This window comes from Columba livia, chromosome 25 (assembly GCF_036013475.1).
Source record: "Columba livia isolate bColLiv1 breed racing homer chromosome 25, bColLiv1.pat.W.v2, whole genome shotgun sequence".
In the NCBI taxonomy this organism is placed as follows: Eukaryota; Metazoa; Chordata; class Aves; order Columbiformes; family Columbidae; genus Columba; species Columba livia.
The window spans coordinates 5,161,536-5,183,996 of record NC_088626.1 but is presented as its reverse complement, the minus strand read 5'-3'; the positions used below and the strand labels follow the sequence as shown (position 1 = coordinate 5,183,996).

Genomic DNA, 22,461 nt, shown 5'->3' with positions numbered 1-22,461 from the left:
GCACAGGCAGCAGGAGCCCGAGACAGCTCCAGTTCGTCTCCTCTGCCAGTGTCCAGCTGCAAACTCAAGACATTGGAGAACATCCGCTGCCTCAGGCAGCCCTGCGGTAGAGACACCTCACCTGAGGTTCACACGCCTTGGCTTCCCATGTTTCAAACTCCTGAGATTAATAGGAAATGTTTAAATGTTTTTATTTATATGTTTAAGATTTAGAGGTATTCTGATGATCAGGAAGAAAAAAGAATTACAAATTGGAAAAGGATTCCTGCAAGCTGCCTTTGCAGAGAGAGCACAAAGGCCAGTCAAGCCTGGATGAACTACCCCGTGTCCTGAGAACCTCATGTCCGTCTGTCCAGCCCTCCAGGGATGGTGACTCCAGCACTGCCCTGGGCAGCCTGTTCCAATGCCCCACAGCCCTTTGGGGAAGAAATTGGTCCCACATGCAACCTCAACCTCCCCTGGCACATCTTGAGGCCGTTTCCTCTTGTCCTGATGCTTGTTCCTTGGGAAAAGTGACAAATTCATCGAATGTTTCCAGCTGATGTCATTACCACCTTGCACAAAACTTCCTTTTCTGAGAAGCAGGGATGAAGTGGATCTATACCATGACACTGATCTATACCACACTATGCTGCCCTGCTTGCTAAGGCCTTTGGGTCACTGGATCTGGTATTGTCAGACTTAAGTCCTGACCTACCAACACAAGAAAAGAGCATTTTTAAGGATGCCAGAGCAATGAAGACATTTGTGTACAATGGGACATTCCACTCTATGGCTCGAACATGACCTGAGGAGTATCAATTCCTAAAAGTTTTACTCCATTTGAAATATGGCATCTATAAATCTATATGATGCTGAAACCAGGCATGAAGAAAGGAAAACTCATGACTACTGTAAAGCCCATGTAATAAAACTGCCCGGATTTAAGATCACAGATATATTCCAAGTATCACAGCGTGACCATTGCGCTTGCAGGCTCTTGATCTGCTCAGGGACTCCAACCATTCCATCCTCTGCACGGCTTCTGAGACCATGGAATAGCCCTGGGGGATGAAAATTTGGGCGCGAGTCGACATTGTGAGCTGGCAGCTCAGAAGGCCCATGGTGTCCTGGGCTGCAGCTTGGGCTGTGAGGTCACAGAGCCGCTCTGTGTCACACCCTGGTGTGTAGTGCTGTGCACGGACACCGCTCCGGCAGTGCTGGCAGCGGCAGCAGCGGCGGCAGCAGCATCTGCAGCGGCAGCAGCATTTGCAGCGGCAGCAGCTGAAGCAGAAGCGCCAGCATTTGCAGCAGCGGCGGCAGTGGCCAAAGCAGCAGCAGCATTGGCAGTAGCAGCATTTGCTGCAGCAGCTGCAGTGGCCACAGAAGCAGCAGCAGCATTAGTGGCAGAGCTAGTGGCAGTGCCACAATGCAGGGGTGGGGGGCCATAACCCCCTCGCTCCTCTTTATCCTCCTCCTCCTGGCTCTGCAAGCCCGGGAGGTCGAGGCAGCGCCGTATGGAGAACGGGGAACTCGTAGGCGGGCAGGTGGGGATGGGCACCCAGCCCAGAGATCTCCCAGTAAGAAATCCCCGAGGATCCCTGTGTTTGTCCGTCCAGTCCTTGAGGGGTGTTACATGCGGCCTGGAAACAGTATTTTGAGAGCTGCCAGGTGCCAGTCAACAGGTCACCCCCACCCCTCTGCAGCTATGGGAACCTCCACCCACGTCTGTGTCCCACATCATTACCTGACCTCCCCTCCAGTCACCACAGGTCACTGAGAAAGAAGCAGATGACAAGATCTAATGGAATGTGCTTGATTCCAGATGTGCCTGTAGCCGATGGCCTCGCAACTCCTCAGCCGGCTCTTGTCCGGGAACATCACGGCAATCCCTCAGGTGTGTTGCTTGAAGGAGTGAGCATTTAGGGTTTAATATTCTGAAGACGTCCATTGAAATATTTCCTGGGAGTTTCTCTGTTGTGTCTGTCTGCAGACACGGCTGGACGCAATGGAAATCCAGGGTACCAGCTGGCTCCCAGGGCTGACACTCGGGGCGGTCTCATGGGTAGGTTGTGGCTTTTAACTTCCTTGGGGAGCTGCCAGCTCAAAGCTGTTCAGTGATGACGGGATCACAGTGTGTGATGGAAACTTCTCGTGGGTGTTCAGGTGCAGGTGTGAACACCGGGAGGGCTTTTCCAGCCTCGCAGCTCACTCGGCATCGCGAGGGTGAGTGCTCGGCCTTGGCTGACTTCACGGGCTGAGCACTCGTGTTCAGTATTTTATTTCTCAGGAATTTAACTTTCTACTTTCCGTTAAGGTCCTCAAAGAACAAGGCCTAAGGTATTAAGACGAAAGTCTTCCCAGCATAAATCAGTCCTCAACCAAGTCCTGGAGGAACTGGACAAAGTAGAGCATGGTGGGTATATATCGCTCTAGAGCAGAAGACTTGGGAAGTGGAGGTTTAGATACACGTGCTCCTCAGAAGGGCGCTTTCCCTGACTGAACTGACACCCCAAAATGCTCTGGCTTTGTTTCTGAGTGTTATCAATGTATTCTGAGAAAGATATTGGTTCTTGAAGAGGTTACTTCTCATTAAACTGATTCCATTTCTTTCTAAAGACCTGAGCCATGACACTGGGGAGACCGTGGCGTTTCAGAAAAGAGGAGACCAGGTAGTGCCGATCTACGATGAAGTGACTTGGACAATGAAATCACGAGGCATGCCAGGTAATTGCTGTCCTTCAGTCATCCAGTGCCATGAACCAAATCCTCTGTGTCTGCAGGCTCTTCAGCAGCCAAACTCTTGCCTTGAGTGCCCCCCCAGGCACAAGGGAGGGGTCCCTCCTGTGCACTGAGGTCCAAAGGGATGCACTGAGAGATCGAGCACGGTTTAGGGCGAACCTGCCCCGAACTCCTGCATCCTCTGCTGAGGCTTTACCTTTCTGTGATTCTTGGCAGAGCTGCCCAACCCCGGGGAAGCCCGCCAGGCTGGAATCAACGGCCTCCTTGACAAGATTCCAGGTACGGAGCAGCCTTGCAGGGCCAGAAGTGGGAGACAAGGCCTGAAGGCTGGGGGCATGCGAGCAGTGCCCGTGCTGGAGCAAAGGCAAAGGGGGGGGCGGGGTTCAGGTGTCTCCCCATGGGCCGGACTCTGTCCTCCTGGGGTGTGGGTTCCCCGGGGAGGGAGAGCTGGGGGTGGCATTCCCTGACACAGGGATGGTTTTTGTCTGTCTCGCTCCAAGGGACAGTTGATCAAACTGCTGTCAGACTTCGTGTGCAGAAAACACTAAGGTACAGAATTGTTCATCCAGGTTGGAGCACCAAGAATAAGAACAATACTACTGACACCGCGACCTACAAGAACCACTGCTTAGAAGCCGTCGTGGGGGTCTTGGGCTCCATCCTGTTTGGGATAGTGCTGTTTTGTGCATGCTGGCTGTGCAAGAGGAGAATACAAAAGTGAGTTGTTGAGCAGGGGCTGTTGCCAAACTCCTGTATCATATGGCGGCCATTAGCCTTGGAACATTTAGAGCCAGGGTACTCTGAAGTACCCGCTTAGTTACTGGCCAAACTCCACTGAGGTTCCTGCTGAAGGATGGTTTAACTGACCGCTCAGCTCCTGGCTGCTCTTTAACAAAACCTGCTCCTGCTGTTCCAAGTGTTAGTTAAAAGTGGCTCTGCCCAACAAGAGCTGACCCAGCAACAGACGTAGGCAGAGCAAGGTCAGGAAGAAGAATGAGGGATGACGTTGCCATTGAAAGCGAGAAGCGCAATAGTGACGTGTTCCTACGAGCAGAAATCACCCTGTTGGGTCCTGCTGTAAATCCCAGGTGTTCACCTCGGCCAGGGTGTCCCTGCAGCTCCAACTGCAGCTCCCCCGTGCAGCCGGGTGCCCGCACCCCACGGGTCGCCCAGCGCTGCCCCGCAGCCTCGCACCCCCCGGCACCACGGCCACGGCGGGGCCTCAGCAGCCTCTTCTCTCCGCAGGCGCCGCGAAGCCAAGGCCAAGGCAGCTGGGAACGCGGCATAACAATAAACACAGTTGAGCAGCACAATTGTCTGGAACTCACCAGTTCTGCGCCGAACTTCATGTCAGGGCACGCAGGGAGGTGGATGCCGCGGTGCCAGCGGGCAGGGAGCTGGGCGGGGGACGCTTAAATACAATACATTTCAGAATAAGGATCAAAATGAGTTTCTGAGCATTGAGTGGTCTGTCAGAAGGAAATCCCATATTCCAGCACTAACCAACGAAGCAAAGTGTCTGCTGCTTACAGACCACGGGATTTAATTGTCATATCACATTCTGGCAGGTTTCTTGCACTGACGGGGCTCTCATGACATTTCACAATGATAATAATTATTCAGATTTCAATGGATTCAAATTTAGACTGCCGAGGAAGAGAAGGGGACTCAAAAAGAGATTGCTGAGCAGAGACGTGGCAGCAAAGACTCCGGTGAACCTGAAGAGACGGCAATACTGGGACTCTCAAACTCTCCATGTCTGCACATAGATAGATAGATATTCTTAACAGCGCAGAAATGTGGAGCTGCTCACCTTGCAAGAAAAGATCCTGCTCAACAAGGAGGAGGCCCAAGCTTTACCAGTAAATACAACTTCCATGATCTACAAACATCACTTCAGAAACTCGGGCTGCCTGGAAAAACTGCTCTTCACCCTTCCTCGTTTAATTGAAACTGTCCTTTCAATTGCAAAGGCCACCCATTAGCATTACAAAGTCACAGGACTTTCTCCTCAGTTCTGCTGCGCTGCTTTTCTCACATTCAGGATGCTGAGACAGCCTGATCTCTGAGGGAAGTTTATTTTGTTTTAAGCAGAAGAAGAGATATTCTCATTCGAGACACCAACAAGACGCCTAACAAGAGTCTTTTGCGAACAAAAATACTTAAAGTACTGTAAGCGAATGAAGCGGAACGCGACAAGTGCGGGGCTGGCCCTGCGGGTCCCTGCGGCGCAGCAGCCCCGGCCCCGCCGCCGCCTCAGCCGCCTCTTCCCGCCCTTTGTCCCGCCCCTTTTTCTCCCCTCAGGGCCCGGCGGCCCCTCAGCGTCTCCCGCCGCCGCTGCCCCTGCCCTGCGCCGCGCTGGCGGGACTGCGAACGGGGACTTTATACCGCAAAAACACTCTTCTCTAAATAATGTGCTGTTGACAAGTCATTCTGGAACCTTTTCAGTGATTCTCTGCCACAGTTCGCACACAAAAGGAAATTGACCAACGGGACACAAAAGCCCAAGCATTCATGACCCTCCCTAACTGAACAAGCACGGCTTTCCAGAAGAATTGACATCACGGAAAATAAGTTTAGGTAAGATGAAATATTATTCTTATCACTTAGAGTAACAGACACCCACAGGATTGAATTGCCTATTTATTGTAAAACAATTTCTGGGGGCAGTGTTGTATTGGGCACCTGTACTTTGGCGCTCTATGGCTGCATGGTACCTTAGAGCACATTTTGGAAGGTACAAGGGCTTTTATTGGATAAAATCCCACCCATGTCAATCCCCAACAGCCCGGCTGCCTACGTCTTTACCCTGGAGTTCATCGAGCTGTTTCTTCCCTCTGCTTTTTCTTTGTTAGAGGATGAGATTTTCCAAGCAGCAGGACTGTTGTTCTGAACAGTAACGTTGCCTGGGAATTGGCCACGGGGACGGTTTTCCCTGAGCAGGTTTAGGTTGGCAGGTTGCTCTCTTTAGCCTCCCGGCACCTGGACTCCCTCAGGAACATCTGCCGCAGGAGCTGAATTCAGCGCTTGCCAAGGGCCCCAGAGTCACCCAGGGGATGAAAAGCCCACACTAAATACACTGCTGAGGAAAACACCAAACACCGAGTCACCATCCAGACACAGGAACATGCACAGCAACCCAGGGGCCAAGGCACTCATCGTGCTGCATTCTGTGCTTTGATGGTCAGGGTCTGAAGGGTCAAATACAACCGACACGTGTGATCACATTCGTCTTCGGCCAGAGAGTTGTCCCTGACCTCAGGATTTATGGACCTGACATCTTCAACACCTGCAGAGAGTCCACAACCGTACTGGCTTCTCCAGCTCCTGGTGAGTACAAGCAAATGAATTATCTCTGTAACTAACCGGTATGAACCGGAGCCTTACTGCAGGCTGATTGTCTGCAAACCCTGTATGACAAAGATGCTCTACAGATCAGGTGCAGGCTGTTGCATTTGGACACAGCAGCATTTCTACTCCCTTGCTTTCATCATTTCTTTGGTACCTGAGATGGCGCAATTTGCTTAGAACAGGAGTGCAATGTGCCCGGTATTAAGGGCTGCCAAAGAGCGCACAGATCATTTAACACCATATCTCATGGTGTTTGCTTTTCTTGTTGGTAAAGAATTCCTACCCATCCACAACGAAGGAGCCTGCACTAGACTCCATGTCCTGAACCTTGTGCAGCTGAACTACTGCCGTGCCACCATCAAGGTCTGAAAATCTCACCTTTCTGGAACCACGTACAGATGCCCGATCACTGCTGCACAAAGCCAACCCCGATGCTGTTCTTCCCTGACATCTCCTCTGCCAGGAGTTCCCTTCCTGATGATTCTAATGCTGAAACAGGTCAATTGTTGACCACAACTTTCAATAAAGCGCCTTAGCATGGATTAACTCTGGATACTTTCTTGTTGCTGTACCCTCCATCATCTATGAGCACATCCAGATAAATACTTTGATTGTATGTACCCCTGACCTTGACACAGGGCACAACCACAGAGGTGAGCGAGCATCACAGAGTGGCCATCACAAAGAAGGTCTGCAGAGTTCAGACCTTGCTTAGGGATAAGGAGTCTAATTGTAGGATTTAGAGAGTTCTTCTGTTCCTAGACTAGAGTCCTATATCTCCTCTGCTCTAACTAAAATGGCAGGATGCCCTGCGTTACCCAGTGAATACAAATCTCTCTCTCAGAACACCAGCCGTGCAAAGTCCCACAGTTTCTGTTCCCCTCCCACCCATCCCCAGAGGTTTATTCTGCAGCAGTTGGGGAGGAGACAGAGTTCACTTTGGCCCATCTCAGGCCAAAGCAGCTGATTTCCCTGCATTAGCACACACCAGTCCCTGTAGAGGAGACAGACAGGGGCTTGTTGCTGCTCATCTCCTTCCTTTTGCTGTGACACAAGTTCTTGGGATCCCCTTACACACCACCAGCTCCCCTTCTACTCAGGCTGAGGCTGAATATGGCAGAAAAAGCAAGATTCAGAGCTGAGGAGGGATTTTCACTTTATTGATAGTCATTAAACACTATCCCAACAGAACCCTTCAGCTCTTGCCATGCCCTGCTCTGCCTTGGTATTGGCATTTCTCTATTTAACTCCCTCTCCAGCAGAGACTGGAAACATAATTTCAGCACTAGTATGTGTGTTTTAATGCCAAATGTACATCAGTGAAAGAAAAGAAAATGTCAGCTACTTAACGAACTAATGAAACTTCTCACAGCAACAAATATACACCTGTGATGCTGATGGGATTTATTTTTAAAACCCGCAAAATTATTCCATGAAATGCAGTCAGTAAAGCTGCGTCTCTCACTCTGTGCAGCTCTGCTCCCTCCTGCTGGCCACATGTGCACGTACTTGTGCCTGAAACCGGGGAAACCCAACTGCAGGAGATCTGAATATTCATTTAACCACACAGCGCTCCATCAGAGCTCTTTGCAGGTTCCCTGCTCAAAGTGACGCATGTTTTGGGGTAACCGCTGTTACTGAACAGACCGCAAAGGAAAATACTGAGTTTGCATCTTGGGAGTCACAGGGCACTGAGAATCCGGACACCTGTGCTGAGAGTTGGATTTGGTCATCAGAGCAAGATTATTCCTGTGCTAATCTGAGGGTGCGAGGGAAACAGTGATTTGGGGAGGATAGGATACTTTTTATAGCTGTCACATTTTTTGCAACACAGTGTTTGTGGGTCCTGACATGGACAATCAGAGATGTGGTGGCTGAGGTTCTGTAGTGGAAATGCTTTTCTTCTGCTATTGAAACCCAAATCCCCCTCCAACAGTCTTAAAGTAACGAATCTGGAAATATTAGTTTGCCTCAGCAGGCAAAGCCTCTGGTACACAGCGGTGCTGTGTGACCGCTGTGTCACTTGCCACCTCTGTCACTGAGTGTAAAGACAGTGTAAAAACCAGGTGCTTTGGAAAGCTCCCCCAGTCTCTGCTGATGGTCAAAATCTGTCTCATGTGCACCCTGAAAATACACATGGAGACAGGACAAGCAGATCTCAGGAAGGTCTGGCCCTACAGGCCGGACGTCCCCAGTCCCGCATCACCATCTGATGCCATCGCACAGCCTCCCAATGTCACAGAGCATTTCCAGGATGATCCCAGGCTGTCCCCAGGGTCCCCTGGTCGCTGCCACCACAACCTCTCTTGCCACATCTCTGGCAGCCCTCACTGGCAACCTCTCTTGCCACATCTCTGGCTGCTCTCACTGCTCGCCACGCTCTGTGCCGCAGAGACGAAGCAGACACAGACGTTGTCGTCCTCATCCCTTTCGACGGCCGCGGCTGAGACAGGTGAAGTGCGGAGACTCCTGCTGCCCTGCCATAGCTCTGCAGCAGCCATGAGCTCCATTGTGCACCTTGGGACTTCATCCCCAGGCCCTGAACAAATCCAGTGGGGGGGAATGCACAACTGCTCTGGGCAAGGGGTCTCGACACCCTCATCGTAAAATCTGTTATCAAGAGTTCTGGTGTTCTCTGGTGAGACAGGACTTGCACTGCACAAGACCAAGATGTCACCAATGGATGACTGAGATCGTTTAAAGAACCACTGTCAAAGATATTAGCAAAAGTGGTTTTAATATGATGTCAGAAAAATGCAACTGAACCAAGTTCCATGGCAAGGTTCACTAGTAACGTACAGCAAAATCATTTGAACAGTGATTCAAAACTACTGAGGCACAAACCAAAGTACCAAGGCACAATTCTGCTTCTTCCTCAGGCTTTCAAAGCATCTCCAGCATGGACGGAGCTTTCGTGGGCACTTGGAGACCTCATCGCCCACGGGGCCTCATCTCGGCCCAGTTCACCAGCCCTGGACCCAAATACTCAGTCCAGGGGACAACGGGTAAGACAAGGATCAGAGCGGTGCGTGGCACGGTGAGCACACCCGTCACAAAATCAGCTACAAACCTGCTTCCCTTTTCTTCCTAGGTTACATCAACCACAACCCCACCAAAGTCAAAGCCCCCGCGTACACCTGCAGAGGGGCAAAAGCTCCTGCGGAAGGCGGCTGCTCCCCAGGCCCTCGTTATTACGTGGAGCCCTCCATGACCAGGACTGGGAAGTACGTGGCTCCAGCCTACGCCATCACTGGACTTCCCAGGATAAAGACGGAGATCACACCTGGACCCAGTGAGTAACATTCCTCCAGCTGCTTGTTCAGACAAGGCAAATACGTTTTCACATTTCCCTGCCATAGTGGTACAAAAGATAGATGGCTACAAAAGATAGATGGCTACAAAAGGCTCAGCTCACCCTTTCAATGAGCTGTCGATGTTTTCCGGCAGCTGGCACTTCTGCAGCTGTTAGGGAGAGCAGTTGTTGGTGAAATTGCCTCCCTGGATTGAGAAAAACGCCAGAACTTCACCGCTTTTGTGCTGTTGTCCTCTGCCCTAGGCGATTACAGCCCGGAGAAGTCCAACCGACACATCTTTAAGTGCCCGCCTGAGCCATCCATGGCCTTCCGGAACAGGGGAGTCAAAACCGACTTCACTCCAGGTACGTGACCACAGGGAGATGGAAACCCTTGTGGCTGGGGAGGCCTCTAGTGACAATCTGCTGCTCAGCTTTTCAACCAGAGTAAATGAGGAAAGGAAGCAGATATCCTTCGTGCTGCCCTGAGCAGGCTTTGCAGGGTGCCTGTCTCTGCCCCAGAGGTTTCTTCTCTTCCCGTTCCTCTTGCAGGTCCCGGCACCTACACCTTGCCCAGGGTGATGGGCCCCAACACGGCGCACACGCCTGCCAGCCCGTGCTACTCCATGAAGAGCAGGAGTCAGCGGGATCGCTACGATGCTGATCTCGCCAAGGTGAGAGTCACATCCGGGGGCCGCAAAAACACACAAAGAGAAAAATCGCTGCCCACACCTCCACCAACTTGCACTAGAAGGGCTGTGTGGTTCCCAAATCCTTTGCCCAGCTCGCTGTACTGGTGCATCCTGTGCCGGGAATGGGTAAGAACAAACACCAACGATTTTCACCCAGCAGCTCCCCTGACTCTCTTATAGACCCCAGGCCCTGCGGCGCTCCCAAAGATCGAGCTGGACGTTTTCAAAACCAGAGCTCCCGGGTACACCATGGGAACCCGAACTCAGCTCCGAGACAGGACGGTCAAACCGGGGCCGGCGGATTACCGCACGGGAAGGGTAAGGCAGCCGCCTTCTGCTCCTGCGCGGCTTTGCCAAAGCATCTCCCCTTCCGCTGGGGCTGCCTTGAGCTGCACAGTGTCCTGCTGCAGTGACACGCTGCAGGACAGCCCTCCTGTCCCTTCTCTTGTCCCCAGCCCAGCAGGGGGAAGGCAAGGAACACTGCTTTACCTCACAAGGGACAAGCAGACACAGCTCCCAGCCTTCCTAATGCTGGGAAGACGAATTTGGAGGGGACAGGAATCCAGCAAATCTGGCTGGAGCTCAACGTCCTCTGGACTCAGACCCAGCTTTTCACACCAGCTGTGATGAGCTTTTCTGTCTGTTAACTGCTGAAATCTAGACTTTTCTTTTACTGTCCTCAAAAACAAACTCAGTGGATGCCTTTTAACTGCTGCTAAACTGGTTTTCTCTTTTGCTTACATACGTCCCTCATAACGAGAAGGAAATCCAATGAATCACAGCCTCAGGACATCTCGAGTGCTCTGCTCATACTTGAGGTTTCCAACAAGCGTGCTGCACGAATAGGTGCAGCGAGCTGGAGGCTGCAAGGCACACGTACAGCGATGTGCGAGGAGGAGCTGCCAGTGCCCATCGGCACCCTTGTTCCGGCAGACGGCCGTCGCTGAGGACAAGTCTGCTGGGTCAGGACACTGAACTGCGCTGCACCCACAGCCAGCCCTGACCAAACAGAGACACAGAGAGATGCAGAGTGACTGTCCAGAAATGGCACTGGGCTCGGGGCCACGGGCAGGGCAACAGGCACCCAGACAAGCAATGACAAGGGCCCATGGTCACCATTTCCTCCTTTACTCCTACCAGGTGGAGCTGATCAAGCCCCAGGCGCCTGCAGCCACGTTTGGACTGCGCCATTCCGTGTACACCACTCCCCTGATCCTCGACGTTTGAGATGTGTTGAATAAAACAACGTGTTGCTCAGAGAGGTTTTCTCTTCACCGTGAGACAAGGGGAGGGGTTTCTGTGGGTGAGGAAGAGCTGCTTGCTCTGTTTAACCCTACAAGCAGCAAAAACCCTACAAGGTTCAGAATGGAGAGCAGTCCGAAGTGGAAGCAACAGCTCTAACTGCACATTTTCTCCTGATTGCCCTAACACAACCAAATGAGGACCCTGATTGCTCACTTCACCCTGGACGTGTCTTCTTCCTCCTCTGACACCTGCTGCACACCTGGCTGAGGACAGATACAATCCACACAGTGCGACTGGAGCTGAACGCTGCACCCCAAAAGCAGCCGGGTCCTTCCCTGCACGCTCTCAGCAGAGAGCAGAGCATCCTGGGGACAGCTCAGGAAAAATAATCACTAATTCCTGTTTGAAAAGGCAAAAAGTAGTGATACAGCAAGGATTTCTCCTGGGTGACATGGGATATTTTTTATAGGTTTGCCATGATGTGTCTTGGAGGCTCAATTACATAGTTATGACTTTGGACAGTAACACTTTGATTTTGGTCACTAGTGCTATGTCATTGTAGGACGTTCTTTGACCAGAGACACGTTTCAGGTGTCAGACCAGGGCTGCCCAAAGCACTCTTGCTCTGAACCAGCTCGTACAAGCCTGCATGTTTGCAATCATTAGAGCTTTATCCTGGGATACCCGATGGGGGACACAGAGAAGTGTCTGCAGGGGAAATTGGTGATTTGCACATTGGAGACTTTGTTCCAGCCCCAGCAAACGTCAAGTGCCAGCAAACTCTGTGCAAACCGTGCACAGGCACAACCTGGAAACACACACACGACCTGGAAACACACACACGAAATGGAAACACACACACATGACCTGGAAACACGGGCACAACCTGGGAGCACAGGCAGCAGGAGCCCGAGACAGCTCCAGTTCGTCTCCTCTGCCAGTGTCCAGCTGCAAACTCAAGACATTGGAGAACATCCGCTGCCTCAGGCAGCCCTGCGGTAGAGACACCTCACCTGAGATTCACACGCCTTGGCTTCCCATGTTTCAAACTCCTGAGATTAATAGGAAATGTTTAAATGTTTTTATTTATATGTTTAAGATTTAGAGGTATTCTGATGATCAGGAAGAAAAAAGAATTACAAATTGGAAAAGGATTCCTGCAAGCTGCCTTTGCAGAGAGAGACAAAGGCCAGTCAAGTCTGGATGAACTACCCCGTGTCCTGAGAACCTCATGTCCGTCTGTCCAGCCCTCCAGGGATGGTGACTCCAGCACTGCCCTGGGCAGCCTGTTCCAATGCCCCACAGCCCTTTGGGGAAGAAATTGGTCCCCACATCCCACCTCAACCTCCCCTGGCGCAACTTGAGGCCGTTTCCTCTGCTCCTGGTGCTTGTTCCTTGGGAAAAGTGACAAATTCATCGAATGTTTCCAGCTGATGTCATTACCACCTTGCACAACACTTTCTTTTCTGAGAAGCAGGGATGAAGTGGATCTATACCATGACACTGATCTATACCACACTATGCTGTCCTGCTTGCTAAGGCTTTTGGGCCACTGGATCTGGTGCTGTCAGACTTAAGTCCTGACCTACCAACACCAGAAAAGAGCATTTTTAAGGATGCCAGAGCAATGAAGACATTTGTGTACAATGGGACATCCCACTCTATGGCTCGAACATGACCTAAGGAGCATCAATTCCTAAAAGTTTTACTCCATTTGAAATATGGCATCTATAAATCTATATGATGCTGAAACCAGGCATGAAGAAAGGAAAACTCATGACTACTGTAAAGCCCATGTAATAAAACTGCCCAGATTTAAGATCACAGATATATTCCAAATATTTCATCGCCACCATTGCGCTTGCAGGCTCTTGTCCTGCTCAGCGACTCCAACCATTCCATCCTCTGCACGGCTTCTGAGACCATGGAATAGCCCTGGGGGATGAAAATTTGGGCACGAGTCGACATTGTGAGCTGGCAGCTCAGAAGGCCCATGGTGTCCTGGGCTGCACCTTGGGCTGTGAGGTCACAGAGCCGCTCTGTGTCACACCCTGGTGTGTAGTGCTGTGCACGGACACCGCTCCGGCAGTGCTGGCAGCGGCAGCAGCGGCGGCAGCAGCATCTGCAGCGGCAGCAGCATTTGCAGCAGCAGCAGCTGAAGCAGAAGCGCCAGCATTTGCAGCAGCGGCGGCAGTGGCCAAAGCAGCAGCAGCATTGGCAGTAGCAGCATTTGCTGCAGCAGCTGCAGTGGCCACAGAAGCAGCAGCAGCATTAGTGGCAGAGCTAGTGGCAGTGCCACAATGCAGGGGTGGGGGGCCATAACCCCCTCGCTCCTCTTTATCCTCCTCCTCCTGGCTCTGCAAGCCCGGGAGGTCGAGGCAGCGCCGTATGGAGAACGGGGAACTCGTAGGCGGGCAGGTGGGGATGGGCACCCAGCCCAGAGATCTCCCAGTAAGAAATCCCCGAGGATCCGTGTGTTTGTCCATCCAGCCCTTGAGGGGTGTTACATGCGGCCTGGAAACAGTATTTTGAGAGCTGCCAGGTGCCAGTCAACAGGTCACCCCCACCCCTCTGCAGCTTTGGGAACCTCCACCCACGTCTGGGTCCCACATCATTACCTGACCTGCCCTCCAGTCACCACAGGTCACTGAGAAAGAAGCAGATGACAAGATCTAATGGAATGTGCTTGATTCCAGATGTGCCTGTAGACGATGGCCTTGCGACTCCTCAGCCGGCTCTTGTCTGGGAGCATCACGGCGATCCCTCAGGTCTGTTGTTGAACGAGTGAGCATTTAGGGTTTAATATTCTGAAGATGTCCATTGAAATATTTCCTGGGAGTTTCTCTGTTGTGTCTGTCTGCAGACACGGCTGGACGCAATGGAAATCCAGGGTACCAGCTGGCTCCCAGGGCTGACACTCGGGGCGGTCTCATGGGTAGGTTGTGGCTTTTAACTTCCTTGGGGAGCTGCCAGCTCAAAGCTGTTCAGTGATGACGGGATCACAGTGTGTGATGGAAACTTCTCGTGGGTGTTCAGGTGCAGGTGTGAACACCGGGAGGGCTTTTCCAGCCTCGCAGCTCACTCGGCATCGCGAGGCTGAGTGCTCGGCCTTGGCTGACTTCACGGGCTGAGCACTCGTGTTCAGTATTTTATTTCTCAGGAATTTAACTTTCTACTTTCCGTTAAGGTCCTCAAAGAACAAGGCCTAAGGTATTAAGACGAAAGTCTTCCCAGCATAAATCAGTCCTCAACCAAGTCCTGGAGGAACTGGACAAAGTAGAGCATGGTGGGTATATATCGCTCTAGAGCAGAAGACTTGGGAAGTGGAGGTTTAGATATACGTGCTCCTCAGAAGGGCGCTTTCCCTGACTGAACTGACACCCCAAAATGCTCTGGCTTTATTTCTGAGTGTTATCAATGTATTCTGAGAAACGTTGCCTCCTGAAGATATTGGTTCTTGAAGAGGTTACTTCTCATTAAACTGATTCCATTTCTTTCTAAAGACCTGAGCCATGACACTGGGGAGACCGTGGCGTTTCAGAAAAGAGGCGACCAGGTAGTGCCGATCTACGATGAAGGGACTTGGACAATGAAATCACGAGGCATGCCAGGTAATTGCTGTCCTTTGGTCATCCACTGTCATGAACCAAAACCCCTGTGTCTGCAGGCTCTTCAGCAGCCAAACTCTTGCCTTGAGTGCCCCCCCAGCACAAGGGAGGGGTCCCTCCTGTGCACTGAGGTCCAAAGGGATGCACTGAGAGATCGAGCACGGTTTAGGGGGAACCTGCCCCGAACTCCTGCATCCTCTGCTGAGGCTTTACCTTTCTGTGATTCTTGGCAGAGCTGCCCAACCCCGGGGAAGCCCGCCAGGCTGGAATCAACGGCCTCCTTGACAAGATTCCAGGTACGGAGCAGCCTTGCAGGGCCAGAAGTGGGAGACAAGGCCTGAAGGCTGGGGGCATGCAAGCAGTGCCCGTGCTGGAGCAAAGGCAAAGGGGGGAGCGGGGTTCAGGTGTCTCCCCATGGGCCGGACTCTGTCCTCCTGGGGTGTGGGTTCCCCGGGGAGGGAGAGCTGGGGGTGGCATTCCCTGACACAGGGATGGTTTTTGTCTGTCTCGCTCCAAGGGACAGTTGATCAAACTGCTGTCAGATCTCGTGTGCAGAAAACACTAAGGTACAGAATTGTTCATCCAGGTTGGAGCACCAAGAACAATACCACTGACACCGCGACCTACAAGAACCACTGCTTAGAAGCCGTCGTGGGGGTCTTGGGCTCCATCCTGTTTGGGATAGTGCTGTTTTGTGCATGCTGGCTGTGCAAGAGGAGAATACAAAAGTGAGTTGTTGAGCAGGGGGTGTTGCCAAACTCCTGTATCAGATGGCGGCCATTAGCCTTGAAACATTTAGAGCCAGGGTACTCTGAAGTGCCCGCTTAGTTACTGGCCAAACTCCACTGAGGTTCCTGCTGAAGGATGGTTTAACTGACCGCTCAGCTCCTGGGTGCTCTTTAACAAAACCTGCTCCTGCTGTTCCAAGTGTTAGTTAAAAGTGGCTCTGCCCAACAAGAGCTGACCCAGCAACAGACGTAGGCAGAGCAAGGTCAGGAAGAAGAATGAGGGATGACGTTGCCATTGAAAGCGAGAAGCGCAATAGTGATGTGTTCCTACGAGCAGAAATCACCCTGTTGGGTCCTGCTGTAAATCCCAGGTGTTCACCTTGGCCAGGGTGTCCCTGCAGCTCCAACTGCAGCTCCCCCGTGCAGCCGGGTGCCCACACCCCACGGGTCGCCCAGCGCTGCCCCGCAGCCTCGCACCCCCCGGCACCACGGCCACGGCGGGGCCTCAGCAGCCTCTTCTCTCCGCAGGCGCCGCGAAGCCAAGGCCAAGGCAGCTGGGAACGCGGCATAGCAATAAACACAGTTGAGCAGCACAATTGTCTGGAACTCACCAGTTCTGCGCCGAACTTCATGTCAGGGCACACAGGGAGGTGGATGCCACGGTGCCAGCGGGCAGGGAGCTGGGCGGGGGACGCTTAAATACAATACATTTCAGAATAAGCATCAAAATGAGTTTCCGAGCATTGAGTGGTCTGTCAGAAGGAAATCCCATATTCCAGCACTAACCAACGAAGCAAAGTGTCTGCTGCTTACAGACCACGGGAATTTAATTGTCATATCACATTCTGGCAGGTTTCTTGCACTGACGGGGCTCTCATGACATTTCACAATGATAATAATTATTCAGATTTCAATGGATTCAAATTTAGACTGCCGAGGAAGAGAAGGGGACTCAAAAAGAGATTGCTGAGCAGAGACGTGGCAGCAAAGACTCCGGTGAACCTGAAGAGACGGCAATACTGGGACTCTCAAACTCTCCATGTCTGCACATAGATAGATAGATATTCTTAACAGCGCAGAAATGTGGAGCTGCTCACCTTGCAAGAAAAGATCCTGCTCAACAAGGAGGAGGCCCAAGCTTTACCACTAAACACAACTTCCATGATCTACAAACATCACTTCAGAAACTCGGGCTGCCTGGAAAAACTGCTCTTCACCCTTCCTCGTTTAATTGAAACTGTCCTTTCAATTCCAGAGGCCACCCATTAGCATTACAAAGTCACAGGACTTTCTCCTCAGTTCTGCTGCGCTGCTTTTCTCACATTCAGGATGCTGAGACAGCCTGATCTCTGAGGGAATTTTGTTTTGTTTGAAGCAGAAGAAGAGATATTCTCATTCGAGACACCAACAAGACGCCTAACAAGAGTCTTTTGCGAACAAAAATACTTAAAGTACTGTAAGCGAATGAAGCGGAACGCGACAAGTGCGGGGCTGGCCCTGCGGGTCCCTGCGGCGCAGCAGCCCCGGCCCCGCCGCCGCCTCAGCCGCCTCTTCCCGCCCTTTGTCCCGCCCCTTTTTCTCCCCTCAGGGCCCGGCGGCCCCTCAGCGTCTCCCGCCGCCGCTGCCCCTGCCCTGCGCCGCGCTGGCGGGACTGCGAACGGGGACTTTATACCGCAAAAACACTCTTCTCTAAATAATGTGCTGTTGACAAGTCATTCTGGAACCTTTTCAGTGATTCTCTGCCACAGTTCGCACACAAAAGGAAACTGACCAACGGGACACAAAAGCCCAGGCATTCATGACCCTCCCTAACTGAACAAGCACGGCTTTCCAGAAGAATTGACATCACATAAAATAAGTTTAGGTAAGATGAAATATTATTCTTGTCACTTAGAGTAACAGACACCCACAGGATTGAATTGCCTATTTATTGTAAAACAATTTCTGGGGGCAATGTTGTATTGGGCACCTGTACTTTGGCGCTCTATGGCTGCATGGTACCTTAGAGCACATTTTGGGAGGTACAAGGGCTTTTATTGGATAAAATCCCACCCATGTCAATCCCCAACAGCCCGGCTGCCTACGTCTTTACCCTGGAGTTCATCGAGCTGTTTCTTCCCTCTGCTTTTTCTTTGTTAGAGGATGAGATTTTCCAAGCAGCAGGACTGTTGTTCTGAACAGTAACGTTGCCTGGGAATTGGCCACGGGGACGGTTTTCCCTGAGCAGGTTTAGGTTGGCAGGTTGCTCTCTTTAGCCTCCCGGCACCTGGACTCCCTCAGGAACATCTGCCGCAGGAGCTGAATTCAGCGCTTGCCAAGGGCCCCAGAGTCACCCAGGGGATGAAAAGCCCACACTAAATACACTGCTGAGGAAAACACCAAACACCGAGTCACCATCCAGACACAGGAACATGCACAGCAACCCATGGGCCAAGGCACTCATCGTGCTGCATTCTGTGCTTTGATGGTCAGGGTCTGAAGGGTCAAATACAACCGACACGTGTGATCACATTCGTCCTGGGCCAGAGAGTTGTCCCTGACCTCAGGATTTATGGACCTGACATCTTCAACACCTGCAGAGAGTCCACAACCGTACTGGCTTCTCCAGTTCCTGGTGAGTACAAGCAAATGAATTATCTCTGTAACTAACCGGTATGAACCGGAGCCTTACTGCAGGCTGATTGTCTGCAAACCCTGTATGACAAAGATGCTCTACAGATTCAGTGCAGGCTGTTGCATTTGGACACAGCAGCATTTCCAGCCCCTCACGTTCGCTCTGCTTTCATCATTTCTTTGGTACTTGAGAAGGCTCCGTTTCCTTAGAACACGTGTGCAATGTGCCCGGTATTAAGGGCTGCCAAAGAGCGCACAGATCATTTAACACCTTATCTCATGGTGTTTGCTTTTCTTGTTGGTAAAGAATTCCAACCCATCCACAACGAAGGAGCCTGCACTAGACTCCATGTCCTGAACCTTGTGCAGCTGAACTACTGCCGTGCCACCATCAAGGTCTGAAAATCTCACCTTTCTGGAACCACGTACAGATGCCCGATCGCTGCTGCACAAAGCCAACCCCCATGCTGTTCTTCCCTGACATCTCCTCTGCCAGGAGTTCCCTTCCTGATGATTCTAATGCTGAAACAGGTCAATTGTTGACCACAACTTTCAATAAAGCGCCTTAGCATGGATTAACTCTGGCTACTTTCTCATTGCTGTACCCTCCGTCATCTATGAGCACATCCAGATAAATACTTTGATTGTATGTACCCCTGACCTTGACACAGGGCACAACCACAGAGGTGAGCGAGCATCACAGAGTGGCCATCACAAAGAAGGTCTGCAGAGTTCAGACCTTGCTCAGGGAAAAGGAGTCTAATTGTAGGATTTAGAGAGTTCTTCTGTTCCTAGACTAGAGTCCTGTATCTCCTCTGCTCTAACGAAAATGGCAGGATGCCCTGGGTTACCCAGTGAATACAAAGGAATACAAATGGGAATACCCAGTGAATACAAATCTCTCTCTCAGATCACCAGCCATGCAGTTTCTGTTCCCCTCCCACCCATCCCCAGAGGTTTATTCTGCAGCAGTTGAGGAGGAGACAGAGTTCACTTTGGCCCATCTCAGGCCAAAGCAGCTGATTTCCCTGCATTAGCACACACCAGTCCCTGTAGAGGAGACAGACAGGAGTTTGTTGCTGCTCATCTCCTTCCTTTTGCTGTGACATAAGTTCTTGGGATCCCCTTACACACCACCAGCTCCCCTTCTACTCAGGCTGAGGCTGAATATGGCAGAAAAAGCAAGAATCAAAGCTGAGGAGGGATTTTCACTTTATTGATAGTCACTAAACACTATCCCAACAGAACCCTTCAGCTCTTGCCATGTCCTGCTCTGCCTTGGTATTGGCATTTCTCTATTTAACTCCCTTTCCAGCAGAGACTGGAAACAAACATATTAGCACTAGTATGTGTGTTTTAATGCCAAATGTACATGAGTGAAAGAAAAGAAAATGTCAGCTACTTAACGAACTAATGAAAATTCTCGCAGCAACAAATATACACCTGTGATGCTGATGGGATTTCGTTTTAAAACCTGCAAAATTATTCCGTGAAATGCAGTCAGTAAAGCTGCGTCTCTCACTCTGTGCAGCTCTGCTCCCTCCTGCTGGCCACATGTGCACGTACTTGTGCCTTAAACCGGGGAAACCCAACTGCAGGAGATACAAATATTCATTTAACCACACAGCGCTCCATCAGAGCTCTTTGCAGGTTCCCTGCTCAAAGTGACGCATGTTTTGGGGTAACCGCTGTTACTGAACAGACCGCAAAGGAAAATACTGAGTTTGCATCTTGGGAGTCACAGGGCACTGAGAATCTGGACACCTGTGCTGAGAGTTGGATTTGGTCATCAGAGCAAGATTATTCCTGTGCTAATCTGAGGGTGCAAAGGAAACAGTGATTTGGGGAGGATAGGATACTTTTTATAGCTGTCACATTTTTTGCAACACAGTGTTTGTGGGTCCTGACATGGACAATCAGAGATATGGCGGCTGAGGTTCTGTAGTGGAAATGCTTTTCCTCTCCTTTTGAAACCCAAATCTCCCTCCAACAGTCTCAGAGTAACGAATCTGGAAATATTAGTTTGCCTCAGCAGGCAAAGCCTCTGGTAGCCAGCGGTGCTGTGTGACCGCTGTGTCACTTGCCACCTCTGTCACTGAGTGTAAAGACAGTGTAAAAACCAGGTGCTTTGGAAAGCTCCCCCAGTCTCTGCTGATGTTCAAAATCGGTCTCATGTGCACCCTGAAAATACACATGGAGACAGGACAAGCAGATCTCAGGAAGGTCTGGCCCTGCAGGCCGGACGTCCCCAGTCCCGCATCACCAGCTGATGCCATCGCACAGCCTTCTGATGTCACAGAGCGTTTCCAGGATGATCCCCGGCTGTCCCCAGGGTCCCTGGTCGCTGCCACCACAACCTCTCTTGCCACATCTCTGGCAGCCCTCACTGGCAACCTCTCTTGCCACATCTCTGGCTGCTCTCACTGCTCGCCACGCTCTGTGCCGCAGAGACGAAGTAGACGCAGACGTTGTCGTCCTCATCCCTTTCGACGGCCGCGGCTGAGACAGGTGAAGTGCGGAGACTCCTGCTGCCCTGCCATAGCTCTGCAGCAGCCATGAGCTCCATTGTGCACCTTGGGATTTCATCCCCAGGCCCTGAAAAAATCCAGTGGTGGGGAATGCACAACTGCTCTGGGCAAGGGGTCTCGACACCCTCATCGTAAAATATGTTATCAAGAGTTCTGGTGTTCTCTGGTGAGACAGGACTTGCACTGCACAAGACCAAGATGTCACCAATGGGTGACTGAGATCGTTTAAAGAACCACTGTCAAAGATATTAGCAAAAGTGCTTTTAATATGATGTCGGAAAAATGCAACTGAACCAAGTTCCATGGCAAGATTCACTAGTAACGTACAGCAAAATCATTTGAACAGTGATTCAAAACTACTGAGGCACAAAGCAAAGTACCAAGGCACAATTCTGCTTTTTCCTCAGGCTTTCAAAGCATCTCCCAGCATGGACGGAGCTTTCGTGGGCACTTGGAGACCTCATCGCCCACGGGGCCTCATCTCGGCCCAGTTCACCACCCCTGGACCCAAATACTCAGTCCAGGGGACAACGGGTAAGACAAGGATCAGAGCGGTGCGTGGCACGGTGAGCACACCCGTCACAAAATCAGCTACAAACCTGCTTCCCTTTTCTTCCTAGGTTACATCAACCACAACCCCACCAAAGTCAAAGCCCCCGCGTACACCTGCAGAGGGGCAAAAGCTCCTGCGGAAGGCGGCTGCTCCCCAGGCCCTCGCTATTACGTGGAGCCCTCCATGACCAGGACTGGGAAGTACGTGGCTCCAGCCTACGCCATCACTGGACTTCCCAGGATAAAGACGGAGATCACACCTGGACCCAGTGAGTAACATTCCTCCAGCTGTTTGTTCAGACAAGGCAAATATGTTTTCACATTTCCCTGCCATAGTGGTGCAAAAGATAGATGGCTACAAAAGATAGATGGCTACAAAAGATAGATGGCTACAAAAGATAGATGGCTACAAAAGATAGATGGGTACAAAAGATAGATGGCTACAAAAGACAGATGGCTACAAAAGGCTCAGCTCACCCTTTCAATGAGCTGTCGATGTTTTCCGGCAGCTGGCACTTCTGCAGCTGTTAGGGAGAGCAGCTCTTGGTGAAATTGCCTCCCTGGATTGAGAAAAACGCCAGAACTTCACCGCTTTTGTGCTGTTGTCCTCTGCCCTAGGCGATTACAGCCCAGAGAAGTCCAACCGACACATCTTTAAGTGCCCGCCTGAGCCATCCATGGCCTTTCGGAACAGGGGAGTCAAAACCAACTTCACTCCAGGTACGTGACCACAGGGAGATGGAAACCCTTGTGGCTGGGGAGGCCTCTAGTGACAATCTGCTGCTCAGCTTTTCAACCAGAGTCAATGAGGAAAGGGAGCAGATATCCTTCGTGCTGCCCTGAGCAGGCTTTGCAGGGTGCCTGTCTCTGCCCCAGAGGTTTCTTCTCTTCCCGTTCCTCTTGCAGGTCCCGGCACCTACACCTTGCCCAGGGTGCTGGGCCCCAACACGGCGCACACGCCTGCCAGCCCGTGCTACTCCATGAAGAGCAGGAGTCAGCGGGATCGCTACGATGCTGATCTCGCCAAGGTGAGAGTCACATCCGGGGGCCGCAAAAACACACAAAGAGAAAAATCGCTGCCCACGCCTCCACCAAACTGCACTAGAAGGGCTGTGTGGTTCCCAAATGCTT

General features: G+C 51.5%; 2 protein-coding genes and 1 long non-coding RNA gene across 4 annotated transcripts; all 3 read left to right on the top strand.

Annotated features, from left to right (window-relative positions):
• Positions 1 to 8,952: 8,952 nt before the first annotated feature.
• Positions 8,953 to 12,434, top strand: LOC135576329 (ciliary microtubule associated protein 1A-like). 2 transcript variants are annotated; one of them, XM_065040729.1, is made up of 6 exons: positions 8,953 to 9,077; positions 9,164 to 9,364; positions 9,629 to 9,730; positions 9,917 to 10,038; positions 10,237 to 10,374; positions 11,197 to 12,434. In XM_065040729.1, the coding sequence occupies exons 1-6, from the start codon at positions 8,972 to 8,974 to the stop codon at positions 11,281 to 11,283; spliced, it is 756 nt and encodes a 251-aa protein (XP_064896801.1). In that variant the 5' UTR covers positions 8,953 to 8,971; the 3' UTR covers positions 11,284 to 12,434. The 2 variants fall into 2 exon arrangements, with proteins under 2 accessions (XP_064896801.1, XP_064896800.1); XM_065040728.1 differs by lacking the exon at positions 11,197 to 12,434 and having other exon boundaries at positions 10,237 to 10,784.
• Positions 12,435 to 17,708: 5,274 nt separating this feature from the next.
• On the top strand, positions 17,709 to 18,829 carry LOC135576328 (uncharacterized). The gene is made up of 2 exons (XR_010467987.1): positions 17,709 to 18,251; positions 18,558 to 18,829. It is a non-coding gene; the product is annotated as an uncharacterized LOC135576328 (long non-coding RNA).
• Positions 18,830 to 21,189: 2,360 nt separating this feature from the next.
• LOC135576327 (ciliary microtubule associated protein 1A-like) lies at positions 21,190 to 21,609 on the top strand. The gene is made up of 2 exons (XM_065040727.1): positions 21,190 to 21,312; positions 21,399 to 21,609. The coding sequence occupies exons 1-2, from the start codon at positions 21,207 to 21,209 to the stop codon at positions 21,605 to 21,607; spliced, it is 315 nt and encodes a 104-aa protein (XP_064896799.1). The 5' UTR covers positions 21,190 to 21,206; the 3' UTR covers positions 21,608 to 21,609.
• The last annotated feature ends 852 nt before the right edge of the window (positions 21,610 to 22,461 follow it).